Raw genomic sequence first — 13,902 nt, 5'->3', positions numbered from 1 at the left:
TAAAATGGGTAGACTGAATTGTCCTCTGCAAGTCTCTCATTCTTGGTTGACAAAGGTGGGAACCAAGATGCCTAACTTTAATGTGGTGCCACCAAGGGAGATGACTCCAGACATACTTGTATCTTTACTATATCCCTCCTTCTTAAGAAATTCTGGTGTATTTGTTTTCCTGCTGTGCTGTTAAGCCTAGGTAGGTGCCATGGGGTGAGATATATGCCCTGCAAACAAGACTAAAGGCTGTTCTGTGTCATTTATCTGTGCTGTTTTATTTATTACTTCCTTTGGTAGTTAGCACTCTGCCAACAGATCTTGTTCTTTAGCTACATAATCAAATTTGACTTAAGGTGACTGTTCTGTGGGCTAAATGCTGTGGACTTCATTGGCCGTAGGTAACGAGCTCTCCAGTGTGCATGGACATGAATGGCATGTCGGTCCCAACTGAGTTCTTGTCTAGGCACAACTCTGATGGAGTCATCACCTTTGTCGACCCAAGGTGCATCAGTGTCATTGGATACCAGCCCCAGGTCAGTGAGTCGCTGTAAATGTGGAGACCGGTTAGAGCTAATGAAGAAAATTCTGTTAGTGCATTAAAAACAAAAGCAGCAAAACGTGAAATATTTGTAACTGATAAATCGTGTGTCATACATTAAATGCTGTTCATTTTTCTTTGCTGTCCACACCTCTGTAAAATTTACTGGCTTCCCATTTGTTATGTGGGGTATCTTTTTATACCTTTTAGATCCAATTAGAATTCTAATGGCAAGATGCTTTAAACCTTCCACAGTTTTCCAGTGAAGAAATTTCTGTGATAGAAAGTTAACAGTGCTTGGAGAGAGTTTTATTCCTGTAGATCTTTACTTCTGCCAATCTATTGAACAGTAGGCAAACATCATTTATGGCATCTGTTTTCATTTAGGCTTACATCTGCTCCTCTGAATAGGAGGCTGGTCACATATCTGAGTAGAATAGTAAATGAACTCCTGACTACCACCACTCTCCCTTGGATAACTCTCAACAGTTGCAATTTAGAGGGAAAAATAATTTTTTGTTCGTTTGTTTCTCCCATTTATTTTGATTTTAGGTAGCTTTGTAATAACTGTTTTTACAAAGATTAGTGCCACAAAATGAACTGTAGTAGTGGATGTGAGTCTTTTCAAGACACCATTTCACGGATACTTTAAAAATTGCTTAAAATTTGTTTGTAAATACATATATCTATGCAACAGTACAAATATAACGTGGGACATGATGCCTGCAAACCTTGTTTGTATGATTCCTCCCCGATTAACTGAGTAGTCCCATTAAGGGTGGTAGATGTAGTGTCTGCAAGAATTAATTACTTGCAGATCTGCATGTGGATTTGTGTTGAGGTCTGGGTTTTTTACACAGCTTTATGTTTTATTCTAGGATCTTCTGGGAAAAGATATTTTAGAATTCTGCCATCCTGAAGATCAAAGCCATTTGAGGGAGAGTTTCCAACAGGTGCTGCATCCTGTTCCTTTTCTTCTGCCTTTATTTGTTGTTTTTGTTATTTTGTTCAAAGAAACAGCTTTTATTTTTCATTTCAAGGTATTTTTCACAGAAATGCAGACCAAAATAACAAAAGAAATACAACATATGGAAAGAATTACCGATCTGGGTTCGTTCTTACAGTGGGCCATGTTTACATCAGCTATATCAAAGGCATTTATTCCATTGTAGAGCTTACTGTTTCAAATTGATCTGGGACATACAGTGGGAGTGTTTTCCCCAAGCCTTCTGCTTGTTGCTGGTCTTTTCAGTACCTTCCCTACCACACTAGAAAGCGTAGTATGGCATGTTTAACAGATTACTGAGGTTCAGATGATCTAAGTGGTTCCAGGTTTTCTGACAACACCCTATAGCTCAACCATGTTTTGTTGATGCATCTTGTGTTGGATGCTGAGATGTATTTTCAGCTGTGAAATGTGGATACAAAGTGACTTTAAAATAATTTCTATAGTCAACTATTTATTCAGGCATGGCATGCAAAAATGGAGCTTGAAAAGCCTCTCTGGGAAAACCAACTGAATGCTGTTCTGTGTTCATAGAATAGGTTGTGAAACTGAGGTTATGGTCTCTACAGAAGTGTTTGAGATAGTGTAAGATATCAGCACTCTTGAGCGATTTCTCACAGCCCCACCCCCAAGCCAAGACTACCAACCCAACTGCTGAGCTAGCAGGAAAGACTGTGTGAGCACTCTGCATCCACGTTGGTGTCCCTTGAACAGACTGAGTTCAAACAGCCGCAAAAGACCTTTTAAATTCAAGATATTGATTCACAGGCAGGAGCCTGTGAGAGTTAGATGCTTGAAATAGGTCACCACACCCAGTCATCTTCTCTGCCCCAACTTGGCTGGGAGTGTGATGCTGCAGCTGAACCTACTTGGTGGTTAGCTGTCACCAGGAGTCAGGTCCTACTCCCACTTCTTTTCTCCTCTCTGACCTCCTCCCCACCTTTCCTCTTGTCCTGAGAAGAGCACAGATGGACTTGTTGGGTAGACCAGCTAAGGGACTAATCACTTTTGCATGCGACTAGCTTTCAGATGATTCAGCTCCCTGAACTTTGTGCTTGGTGGCATCAGTGGCTCAAGAAGAGCAGCGAGAATGCATATGTTGTTGTTCGTTAATGCCCAAATGATTGATTCCACTAATTTATCCAAGACACAGTGACAGAGAGCTGCTGGATAATAATGCATCAAACATCTGTCTCTGAAGTGATTGCCTGGGGTTCAGAAGGGCTGACTGACTAATGTTCATGTTAATGACTTGGTCCTTACCAAGGACTCGCTGAGAGTGAGATCAGGCAGTGGGAGGCGGCTGGTGTACCCTTGAACTCAGTTCCTGGGAACTTCACTGTCACTACTGGCTATTAGGCATGTGCATAGTGATCCACTGGATCAGGGACCTACATGATTTGCTTAAGGTCATACAAAAAGACAGCAGAAAAAATGCAGATTAGAAGTGAAAGTTCCTGTTCACTCAACCGATGTCTAATCTATGAAAATACTGTGCTGTTTCTTTAGTAGGCAATTCCTTTTTCGGTATATTTTTGTTCAGTACAGTAGCAGTGTGATTGGGGCTGTTATTTCAATCATGCAATAAAAGACTGAAGTAAACAGTTAAGCACCAGGTGTTTTTTATTTCCAAAGAATGTAAGAAAGTAAAGGTTAAACATTAGCTTTGAATTTTTTGTGCTATCTTGTTTGTGTGCACTGTTTTAAGACAGTTCAGGATTTTCCCACCAGTGATCTCTATGCTTTATATATTGTTCAAGAATTAGTGTTTGCTTAATTCAGACTTCAGGACAATAGATCACTGCAGTTTGTTTTATTATTGTTAGTTTGGCCTTAGAAATTTTTTCATTAGAAATTTTTTCATTAGAAAGGTAACTGTGATTTCCAGTAAATTGTCTTTTTTTCTAAAACGTTCTGAAAACTTGATATTTCTAATTTGCTGATGGTATCAGAACCAGGTTGCTGCATAACAGAGGAGGGAGGGAGGGTTTTGCAGGTTTTGGTCAATTGCCAGCATCCATCTCAAAGCTTTTACTTCCTTGGGAAGATAAATTCATTCATCAGGGTGGGAAAATCAGGCCAGAGTAAGATAGTCTCAAAGCCAAGATCAACAAGTAGAGTTTAGTATCAAAGGATCCAGAGTACAGCTATTTGATATCCAGTAGGATGCTATTCAGATTGGACACTTTTACATAAGTTCTGTGTGTTTTATGCTGGGTGTGGTAGGAGAAAAATGCTGATAAAAGAATGTCACTCACTGAACTCAAACTACAAAAGCATTTAAAAAACACCCCAAAAACCAAAAAACAAAACCCACCAAACCAAAGGGCATTTACCTCAGTATTATTTTGAACTTTCTTGGGCATTGCTAAAGATTTTTGTGTCTTATGTTTGCATTCTTTCCATTTAATCTTGTATCCAACTGATCAATTTGAAATGCACAACTTTGGAAAAAACAGGATTGGAGCATTTTTCCTAATCCAATTGCTTGTTGATAAAAACAGAGGGTAAATACTGGGTTTTATACTTTTAGAGAATACAGGCAGCAGATAGCTAATAAAGAATCAATTCCAGTGGATAAGGATTAAGGATCCACAATGAAATGAGGCATTTGTTTGCAGTAGACCTTCCCTTTCCTTCCCTGAGGCACCCCTGAAATAACGTGGTGGAAAAGCTATAAAAAATAAACACAGCCCAGGTAAGTGACAGCTGAATGACTTGAAACCATATGAGTTTTCTTCTGACTTAAACCAAGTGTTGGGTTCAACGCCAGCTGGCAGCTAAGCACCACACAGCCACTGGCTCACTCCCCCCCGCCCCGCCCAGTGAGATGGAGGAGAGAATCAGAAGGGTGAAAGTGAAAAAACCCATGGGTTGAGATCAAGACACTTTAATAGGGAAAGCAAAAGTCGCCGGCACAAGCAAAGCAAAAGAAGGAATTCACTCCCTCCTTCCCATTGTCAGGCAGGTGTTCAGCCATCTGCAGGACAGCAGGGCTTCATCATGTGTAAAGGTTACTTGAGAAGACAAACACCATCACTCTGAACATCCCCTTTCCTCCTTCCCCCAGCTTTATATGCTGAGCATGATGTCATATGGTGAGGAACATCCCTTGGGTCAGTTGGGGTCAGCTGTCCCGTCTGTGTCCCCTCCCAACTCCTTGTGCCCCGCAGCCCCTCGCTGGTGGGGTGGGCTGAGAGGCAGCAAAGGCCTTGACTGTGTGTAAGCACTGCTGAGCAACAGCTAGAACATCCCTGTCTTATCAACACTGTTTTCAGGACAGATCCAAACCATAGGCCCATACTAGCTACTATGGAGAAAATTGACTCTAGCTCACCCAAAACCAGCACACCAGCAGGTATGGTTTTGAGTGTACTTCTTTAGCTGGCTGCTTCTTACTTCTCACTTGATGCCCAACTATTGACTTCAACAAAAGTTCAGCTACAAAACACAATTTGAACTAGCTATTGCCAGACATCTGAATAGGCTGTCCAAGCAAAGAATGTGCTCTCCGTTTTCATTAATACTGTTAAAACGGACAGTGCCTTATTGGTGTTCTCTCCATTCAAAGGCTGGCTCGTCCTTTCTTGTTTTGAAAGCCAGAAGCAATTATTTCTTGTCAGTGCTTTGCTATTGTAGATGGTCTTATATTGTGTTTGGGAAAAAAAATCCAAAGCAACCATGTATGGTTTCTTAAAAAAAGACATCTTAAGTATTATCATAAATTTTGATGCTGATGGGTGATTTGGCATATCACATATATAAATTGTATAGCTAGGTATCCAAGCAGAAAAGCAAATAGTCAACCTCAGAATGTTTTTTCCTGTGGACTTTTGTTTCAGCTGCAATGTTTGGTTTATGGTTTACATATAAACATTTAAAGATCCTCAGTTTGCTTTATGTCAGTCTCTCAATAAGCATTCCACAATAAAATGGTCTTAAAGCTTCCCTGTTGGGATAACAGCACAACCTGTTGGTTGTCCTGAATCTGTATTCTTCATATTTGCAAGCTGGAAAATGGCATTTTATACAACAAAGCATGAGGGTTTCATTCTGAAGGAAATAGCTGCAAACATGAAATCAGATTTCGCTTATTCTCTTAAAATTAAGAATATCCTTGCTGTGTCCACGGCTTTCTGTAATTCAGGTTTAAAACACACCAGTTACAACTGTTTATGATTGATTTGCACAGCAGGTCGCAATCTCATTTTATTAACTTTTCCAAATGGTTTTGCAGGTGGTGAAACTGAAAGGTCAAGTCCTGTCTGTGATGTATCGTTTTCGTACCAAAAACCGGGAATGGATGCTGATCAGAACCAGCAGCTTCACATTTCAGAATCCTTATTCGGATGAGATTGAATACATCATCTGCACCAACACTAATGTAAAGTATGTGCTTTCCAGATGCTAATGTACATGGTTTTGAAAGAATTTAAGCATTTGCTTTTTGCTGTAGCCTGTTTCTAGCTACATTTGTTCCTCTATAACAATACAGTCTGTAACAGGGTTTTTCTGCATCATGAGATCTCACAGCATAGCTGTTTCTCTGTGTCATTATCCTGCTATGCTTCTGAGACCTGGCTGCACTGGGGGAGAGATGTCACTTATCTGTTATGGCATTAGACAAGCCCATTGATCTCAGTCCAGGCTGCCTTAAACTAGCACAGAGCTTCCAGCAGCATACCAGCTGTTCTGATACTGGAGGAAGGTTAGCCTGATTCCTAAGCCAAAGAGAAAATTTTGTGTCTGTGTTCATTGTGATCATACCATTCCGTAGTCCTGGGCACCTTATCCTTGAGCTGTGTCTACTCTTACAGCCTATGAAAGCTGGCAGAATTATTTCCTAGTAGGCTCAAGTGGGAAGGGTTCCTGATATTCACTTAAGATCTAGTGGAATATCCCCAAGTATGGGGACAGATCCAACGCCTTATCTTCAGAGGGAAAATAAATCATCCTGTCTTTGAATTAATATTTTCAAAAATTTGTCATTGGACCTCTTAGGACAAGGTCATCCTAGGACTATAGTGAAGGTTCATCATTGTGTAACTGAGCAGAGATGCTTTTGGTGCCTCCTGAGCTTTGAGCCAGTAACTGCAGAAGTTAATCTGGCCTTGATAAAGCCATTCCTTTATATTTCTTTATTCCTTTATTACTTTATATTCCTTTATTCCTTTATAGTGTATAGTATAGGGCTTTTTATAAATATTTATTCTTTCCAATATAAACTTAATCTATTTCTAAAACAAAATCTGCGTCTGGTCTGACCGAAGATTTTTTGCCAAGTTTATAGCTCAGAGGAAATTATAGGTTTTAAGATCTCAACCTGTTACACTGTTTAATGGAGGTGCTGAATGAACAATCTACTAGTGGAGATCCATGCTGACAGTTCCATTTGCAAAACCAAACCCCTGGGCCTTTGACATTTGAACTTAGAAAGCTAGCAGGTGACTCTTGGTGTTCCTTGACTGTCTTCTTTGGACATGACACATACCTAGACTAGGGCTGTGCTTTTACTCACTTGAAACCCAGCATCACAATCACATACAGACACACAGAGAACTGTATAGGTTGGAAAAGACATTTAAGATTATTGAGTCCAACCGTAAACCTAACACTGCCAAATCCACCACTAAGCCATGTCCCTAAGCACCACATCTACATGTCTCTTAAATACCTCCAGGGATGGTGACTCAACCACTTCCCTGGGCAGCCTGTTCCAGGGGTTGATGACCATTTTGGTGAAAAAATTTTTCCTAATATCCAATCTTATCCTCCCCTGGTGCAACTTGAGGCCATTTCCTCTTGTCCTACCATTTGCTTCTTGGGAGAAGAGACCAACACCCACCCCACTACAGCCTCCTTTCAGGTAGTTGTGGAGAGCGATAAGGTCTCCCCTCAGCCTCTTCTTCTCCAGGCTAAACAACCTCAGTTCCCTCAGCCGCTCCTCATCAGACTTGTTCTCCAGACCCTTCACCAGCTTTGTTGCCCTTCTCTGGACACGTTCCAGCACCTCAATGTCCTTCTTGTCCCAAGGGGCCCAAAACGGCACACAGTACTTGAGGTGCGGCCTCAGCAGTGCTGAGCCCGGGGGCACGATCACTGCCCTGCTCCTGCTGGCCACTCTATTGCTGATACAAGCCAGGATGCTGTTGGCCCTCTTGGCCCCCTGGGCACACTGCTGGCTCATGTTCAGCCAGCTGTCAACCAACAACACAGGTCCTTTTCCACTGGGCAGCTCTCCAGCCACTCCTCCCCAAGCCTGTAGCGTTGCCTGGCGTTGTTGTGACCCAAGTGCAGGACCCGACACTGAGCCTTGTAGAACCCCATACAATTGGCCTCGGCCCATTGATCCAGGCTGTCAAGATCCCTCTGTAGAGTCTTCCTGCCCTCAAGCAGATCAACCTTCCTGCCCAACTTGGTGTTGCCTGCAAACTTACTGAGGGTGCACTCAATCCCCTCGTCCAGGTCATTGATAAAGAAAGCAAACAGAACCAACCCCAGTTGTACTGAGCCCTGGAGACCGCCGCTAGTGACCATCCGTCAGCTGGATTTAACTCCATTTAGTATGATTATTTTGGCCCAGCCATCCAGCCAGACTTCTACCCAGCGAAGAGTACATCTGTCCAAGCCATAAGCAGCCAGTTTCTCCAGGAGAATGCTGTGCGGAACGGTGTGAAAGGCTTTACTAAAGTCTAGGTAGACAACATCAGCAGCCTTTCCCTCATTTACAAAGCAGGTCACCTGGTCATAGAAGGAGATCAGGTTAGTCAAGCAGGACCTGCCTTTCATACACCCATGCTGACTGGGCCTGGTCCCCTGGTTGTCCTATGCATGCTGTGTGATGGCACTCAAGATGATCTGCTCAATAACCCTCCCTGGCACCAAGGTCAGACTGACAGGCGTATAGCTCCACGGATCCTCCTTCTGGCCCTTCTTGTAGATGGGTATCACATTATCTAACTTCTAGTCAGCCGGGACCTCCCCAGTTAGCCAGGACTGCTGATAAATGCTGGAAAGTGGCTTGGTGAGCACTTCCACCAGCTCCCTCAGTACCCTTGGGTGGATCCCACCTGGCCCCATAGACTTGTGTGTGTCTAGGTGGTGTAGCAGGTTGCTAGCCATTTCCCCCTGGATTATGGGGGCTCCATTCTGCTCCCTGTCCCTTTCTTCCAGCCCAGAGGTCTGGGCACCCAGAGAACAACTGGTCTTACTATTAAATACTGAGGTAAAGAGGCATTTTGTCACTATGTTTCCTCCAGCCTTTCCTGTAAAGGCTGCAGATTCTCCTTTGCTCTTCTGTTGCTGCTAATATATTTATAGAAGTATTTTTTGCTCCTTTTTTCTGCATGCCTAAAAAGTCAGACTCAAGGAACTGAATAGTTAAGCTCATTGAAAACAAGCAAACGTGTCTTGAAATCAGGCGGCTAAATATCTCCTTGTCTGTACTATGCATCAAACTAGATATTTCCATATTTGCTGTGCCATATTTCTTTTCTAAATTATTTTTATATGCAAAAACAGGCCTGCAAAATCAAAAATGAATTTTCAGATATGTCCCAGGCGTGGTTAATTGTTCGTTGTTCCCAAGACTCCACAGATCAAAAAGTGGGGCTGTAGACTTCTGTTGTGTTGACTCTGGGAATGCTTTTTTCTGAGCCTCCACTATACTGTTCAGCTTGGCATTGCAGCACTTACTGTGATGAATAGGACTGTGCCAGCTTCTGGCTCTTGTTATATCTCTCTTGCTAGGTTTGAATAACAACCCAGAAATGTTGACCTAATATGGAAGTTGCCTGCTGCTACTTTGACAGAGGATGTTCCCTTTTTCCTGTCATGTAGAAAATGTTCTAGTCTTAATGCAAGATACAAACCATTATACATCTGCTTTTGAATGGTAGAAAGAATGCATTATTCAAACTGTTTTCTGTTTTTCTCCCTGTTCTCTCCCGCTTCTCAGATTTCCAAAGAGGATTTACTGTAATGTATTGCATTTCCTGGAAGTTTTTTTTTGGGGGGAGGGGCACATTTGGGGTCATGTTTTGACTTCTGATTTCCTAGCTGCCTTGCAGAGTTGTACTGTTGATTTCTGCCTCCTCATTCAGCTCCTGCTGGGGCTAGATATTCAGCACTGACTCCAGTGTATGTGGCCACCTTTATGTGTCCGTGGAAGTGTCAGATGCTCTGGGTCCAGAGAAGTGCTTGCCATGGAGACCAAGCAGGGGTGCCTTCCACTGCGCCGTAATAGGCAGTTCTGCACAGAGACAGATTTTGATTTGTCTATCTCTGTGATAACCTAGGCAGCTCCATAAGATACAGGTTTGAGGCAGTTAAAAATCCATCATGAAACTGTAAAGACAATATAGCCAAAAAATTCTAGGTTTAAATCAGTTTTTAACTTAAGATAGTTTAAAGCCACAGTATGTACCTCTGTGTGTGTGCTAACAGAATACTTGTTTTGCCTTGGTCAGCGAACAGCATTTTCCCAAAAGACTGTAGAGGGCAGTGGTGGTTCCAGTTGTGAGGGATTAATTAATTTGTTGGTTTGGTTTGTTTGTTGTTCATTATTTTTCCTTTTTTTCTTTTTTTTTTTTAAATACTCTTTTGGAGCTCTAAACAGTCAACTATCCAAACTTGCTTTTGGTGCGGTTGGATAATGAAACATGAGGTTCAAATGTTCACTTAGTCCTTTGCAAAAAAAAAAGAAAAGAAAACTTAGAGATGTTTCACTTGGGTGTAGCCATCCAAGAGAAACTTCCTGGAGAAACGAAGCATTTAACGTTTAACATTTGTGCTGGGTTCGGCTGAAAATAAAAGTTCCCGCATTTGACCACATCTTCCTGTGTAGTTGAGACTGATTTCCAAAAAGAAATAATTGTTGTGATCAACATTTATTTAACATACACATAGAGCAGCATTTGAATAATCTATTATGGTGATAGATAAAACTATATTAAACTCACTGTATACGTAGAAGGAGGATATTTTTCTGACCTTTATGGAAAATTTGATGTTTCATTTTTGTAAGCCCCAAAGTCCTATGTTGCACTGTGTGCATTTATGAATCCTACCGTTGTCCTGAGTCTCAAGATTCTTGTCTCGGAGTGAGCTGGCACAGGTCACTGCTGAAGGCAGCCTGGCGGATGAATCAGCCTGTGCTTGTGGGAGAGATGCTTTCTGTTTCAGATTCTCATGGGCCAAAATACTAAAGAGATCAACTATTCTGATAAAATTCCGGTCTATGGTAGTAGTGCTAAAGAATGACTTTCTCATGATCCCTGTGCCATCCCTGGGCCATCTGATCGCTCAAGGCCAGTGTTAAGACAGACCCTTTCACAGGGGTGACTTTGAAACTATGCTAAAAGAGGGAGATTTTTAGAGTTTATGAAAGAGGGTTTTACAATGGCAGCCCCAAGGCTTTAATTATTCCCTTTTTGTCCAAACCAGACGTAGGAAGCGTATGTGCCTGTATTACATAAAAATAGCTCAGTGGGGACACAGTATAGTTTCTGTCACACTGTAGAGACAGTTAATTTTGAAGTTCAAATCCTCTTTTGGTTACTCTGATGCCTGGAAAAGGAACAGGTGACTTCAGTTTTCATACAGAGAAATTGATTTGGCTGAAATCCTCTCCAATGTCAAAGGAACTTTCACAGAATCTTCCCCTTTCCTCCAAAAACATTTACTGAAGTAAATTTGAATTAACCATCTAAACCTTCAGATTTGCTGAACCATTCCTTGTTCAAGCCAAGGGCTTCCCAGTTTCATACTGAACCCATGGGTGAGCCAGGAATTCCTGCAGTACAGGCAGAGTTGTCTGTTGACCCAGACAATACCTTACTTGCTGTTGGGTATCCTGTAGAGCCAGGAAATTCCTCTCTCATTCACTCCTTGCAGCTGTGAAACTGAAATTGAAACCAAGGATAGTCTGGGGTTTGGTTTCAAAGGCAGAAGGTAGTTTGAGTTTTGCCCAAACTGGTAATAAGCTCTTGTTGTGTATCATCTTTACAAAAATGATCTAGCAGTTAGGCGACTGAAGGGACCTGTATGTGTTGATTGTTCAGTCAAAAGGGCTGCTTAGATGGCAAGGTCTGAAGCAACCACAACAGCAGTGCCCAGCTCTCCCAGGTCAGCTGGTCCATGCATGATCCGGAAGGTTCCTGCAGAGCATCAAGGACAGCTTTTTGGTGCAGGTGGTGGAGGAACCAATGAGGCAAGATGTGCTGCTCATCCTTACACTAACAAACAAGGAAGGGCTGGCTGAGGATGTGAGGGTTGGGGTAGCCTTGGCTGCAGTGACCGTGAGACAGTGCAGTTCAGGATCAGATGGTAGAAGCAGGGCAACAATTACAACCTTGGACTTCAAGAGAGCCAACTTCGGCCTCTTCAAAGACCTGCTTAGAGAAATCCCATGGACTAGGGCTCTAGAAGGCAGAGGGGTCCAAGAGAGCTGGTCAGTATTTAAGAACCACTCCCTCTGAGCTCAAGATTGGTGCATCCCTAGGAGGAAGAAGTCAGGCAGAGGAGCCAGGAGACCTGCATGGATTAGCAAAGAGCTTCTAGAGAAGCTCAAATGGAAGAGGGACGTTCACAGTATGCAAGGAAAAAGAGACTGGCCACTTGGGAGGAATATAGGAGCGTTGTCAGGGTATGCAGAGATGCAACAAGGAAGGCCAAGGCCCACTTGGAACTAAGTCTGGTGAGATAACAAATCAAAGATAACAAGACGGGCTTCTTTAAATACATCAGCAGTAAAAGGAAGACTGGGGATACAGCGGGCCCACTGCTGAACAAGGGCCCTGGTAATGCAGGATGCAGAGAAGGCAGTGATATTGAATGTCTTCTTTGCTTCAGTCTTTACTGCTGAGGCTGGCCCTCAGGCATCCCAGCCCCCAGAGGAGAGAGAAAAAATCTGGAGAAAGGAGGGCTTCCTCTTGGCTGAGGAGGATTGGGTCAGAGATCGCCTAAGCAAACTGGATCCTCACAAATCCATGGGCCCCGATGGGATGCACCCATGAATGCTGAGGGAGCTGCTGGATGTTCTTGCCAAGCCACTCTCCATCATCTTTGAAAGGTTGTGGAGGACAGGAGAGGTGCCTGAGGACTGGAGGAAAGTAAACGTCACTCCAATCTTCAAAAAGGGCAAGAAGGAGGACCTGGGGAGCTACAGGCCAGTCAGCCTCACCTCCATCCCTGGAAAGATGAATGAGCAGTTGATCCTGGAGGTCATCTCCAGGCACGTAGAGGAAAAGAAGGTTATCAGAAGTAGTCAACATGGATTCACCAAGGGAAGATCATGCTTGACCAACCTGATAGCCTTCTACAATGGTGTGACTGGCTGAGTTGATAAAGGGAGAGCAGTGGATGTGGTTTATCTTGACTTCAGCAAGGCATTCAACACTGTCTGCCATAACATCCTCATAGATAAGCTAATGAAGTGTGGGTTGGGTGAGAGGGCAGTGAGGTGGACAGAGAACTGGCTCAGCAGCAGAGCTCAGAGGGTTGTAATCAATGGAGCAGCGTCTGGGTGGAGGCCTGTCACTAGTGGTGTTCCCCAGGGGTCTGTGCTGGGTCCAGTCCTGTTCAACATATTCATCAATGACCTGGATGAAGGGACAGAGTGTAACCTCAGCAAGTTCGCTGATGATACCAAGCTGGGAGGAGTAGCTGATATGCCAGAAGGCTGCGCTGCCATCCAGCGAGACCTGGACAGGCTGGAGAGCTGGGCCGAGGGGAACCTCATGAAATTCAACAAAAGGAAGTGTAAGGTCCTGCCCCTGTGGAGGAACAACCCCATGCACCAGTACAGGCTGGGGTCTGAAGTACTGGAAAGCGGCTCTGTTGAGAAGGACCTGGGAGTGCTGGGGGACAAGCTGACCATGAGCCAGCAATGTGCCCTTGTGGCCAAGAAGGCCAATGGTACCCTGGGATGCATTAAAAGGAATGTGGCCAGCAGATCGAGAGAGGTTATGCTCCCCCTCTACTCTGGCCTGGTGAGACCACATTTGGAGTGCTGTGTCCAGTTTTGGGACCCCCATTTTAAGAAGGGTGTGGAACTGCTTGAGCAAGTCCAGCGGAGAGCTACCAAGATTATCAGGGGGCTGGAGCATCTCACGTATGAGGAAAGGCTGAGAGACCTGGGTTTGTTTAGCCTGGACAAGAGAAGACCGAGGGGGATCTTATCAATGCTTGTAAATATCTAAAGGGTGGGTGTCAAGAGGATGGGACCGGACTGTTTTCAATAGTGCCCAGCAACAGGACAAGGGGCAATGGGCACAAGCTGGAACACAGGAATTTCCACCTAAACATGAGAAACAACTTCTTTCCTGTGGGGGTGCCAGAGCAGGGGCACAGGCTGCCCAGGGAGGGT

The 13,902-nt window shown here is 43.6% G+C and overlaps 1 protein-coding gene across 9 annotated transcripts in view; it reads left to right on the top strand.

Moving 5' to 3' along the window:
- Positions 1-13,902, top strand: part of ARNT2 (aryl hydrocarbon receptor nuclear translocator 2) — a 187,688-nt gene that overhangs the window by 148,399 nt on the left and 25,387 nt on the right. For all 9 annotated transcript variants that reach the window (XM_075100536.1, XM_075100534.1, XM_075100533.1 and 6 more), the window contains 3 exons: positions 390-524; positions 1,408-1,482; positions 5,773-5,924. In XM_075100536.1, the coding sequence (XP_074956637.1) occupies positions 390-524; positions 1,408-1,482; positions 5,773-5,924 (362 nt within the window). The remainder of the gene's footprint in view (positions 1-389; positions 525-1,407; positions 1,483-5,772; positions 5,925-13,902) is intronic.

The sequence above is a fragment of the Phalacrocorax aristotelis genome, chromosome 7 (assembly GCF_949628215.1).
Source record: "Phalacrocorax aristotelis chromosome 7, bGulAri2.1, whole genome shotgun sequence".
Lineage (NCBI taxonomy): Eukaryota > Metazoa > Chordata > Aves > Suliformes > Phalacrocoracidae > Phalacrocorax > Phalacrocorax aristotelis.
This window is presented reverse-complemented; position numbering and strand designations above follow the sequence as displayed.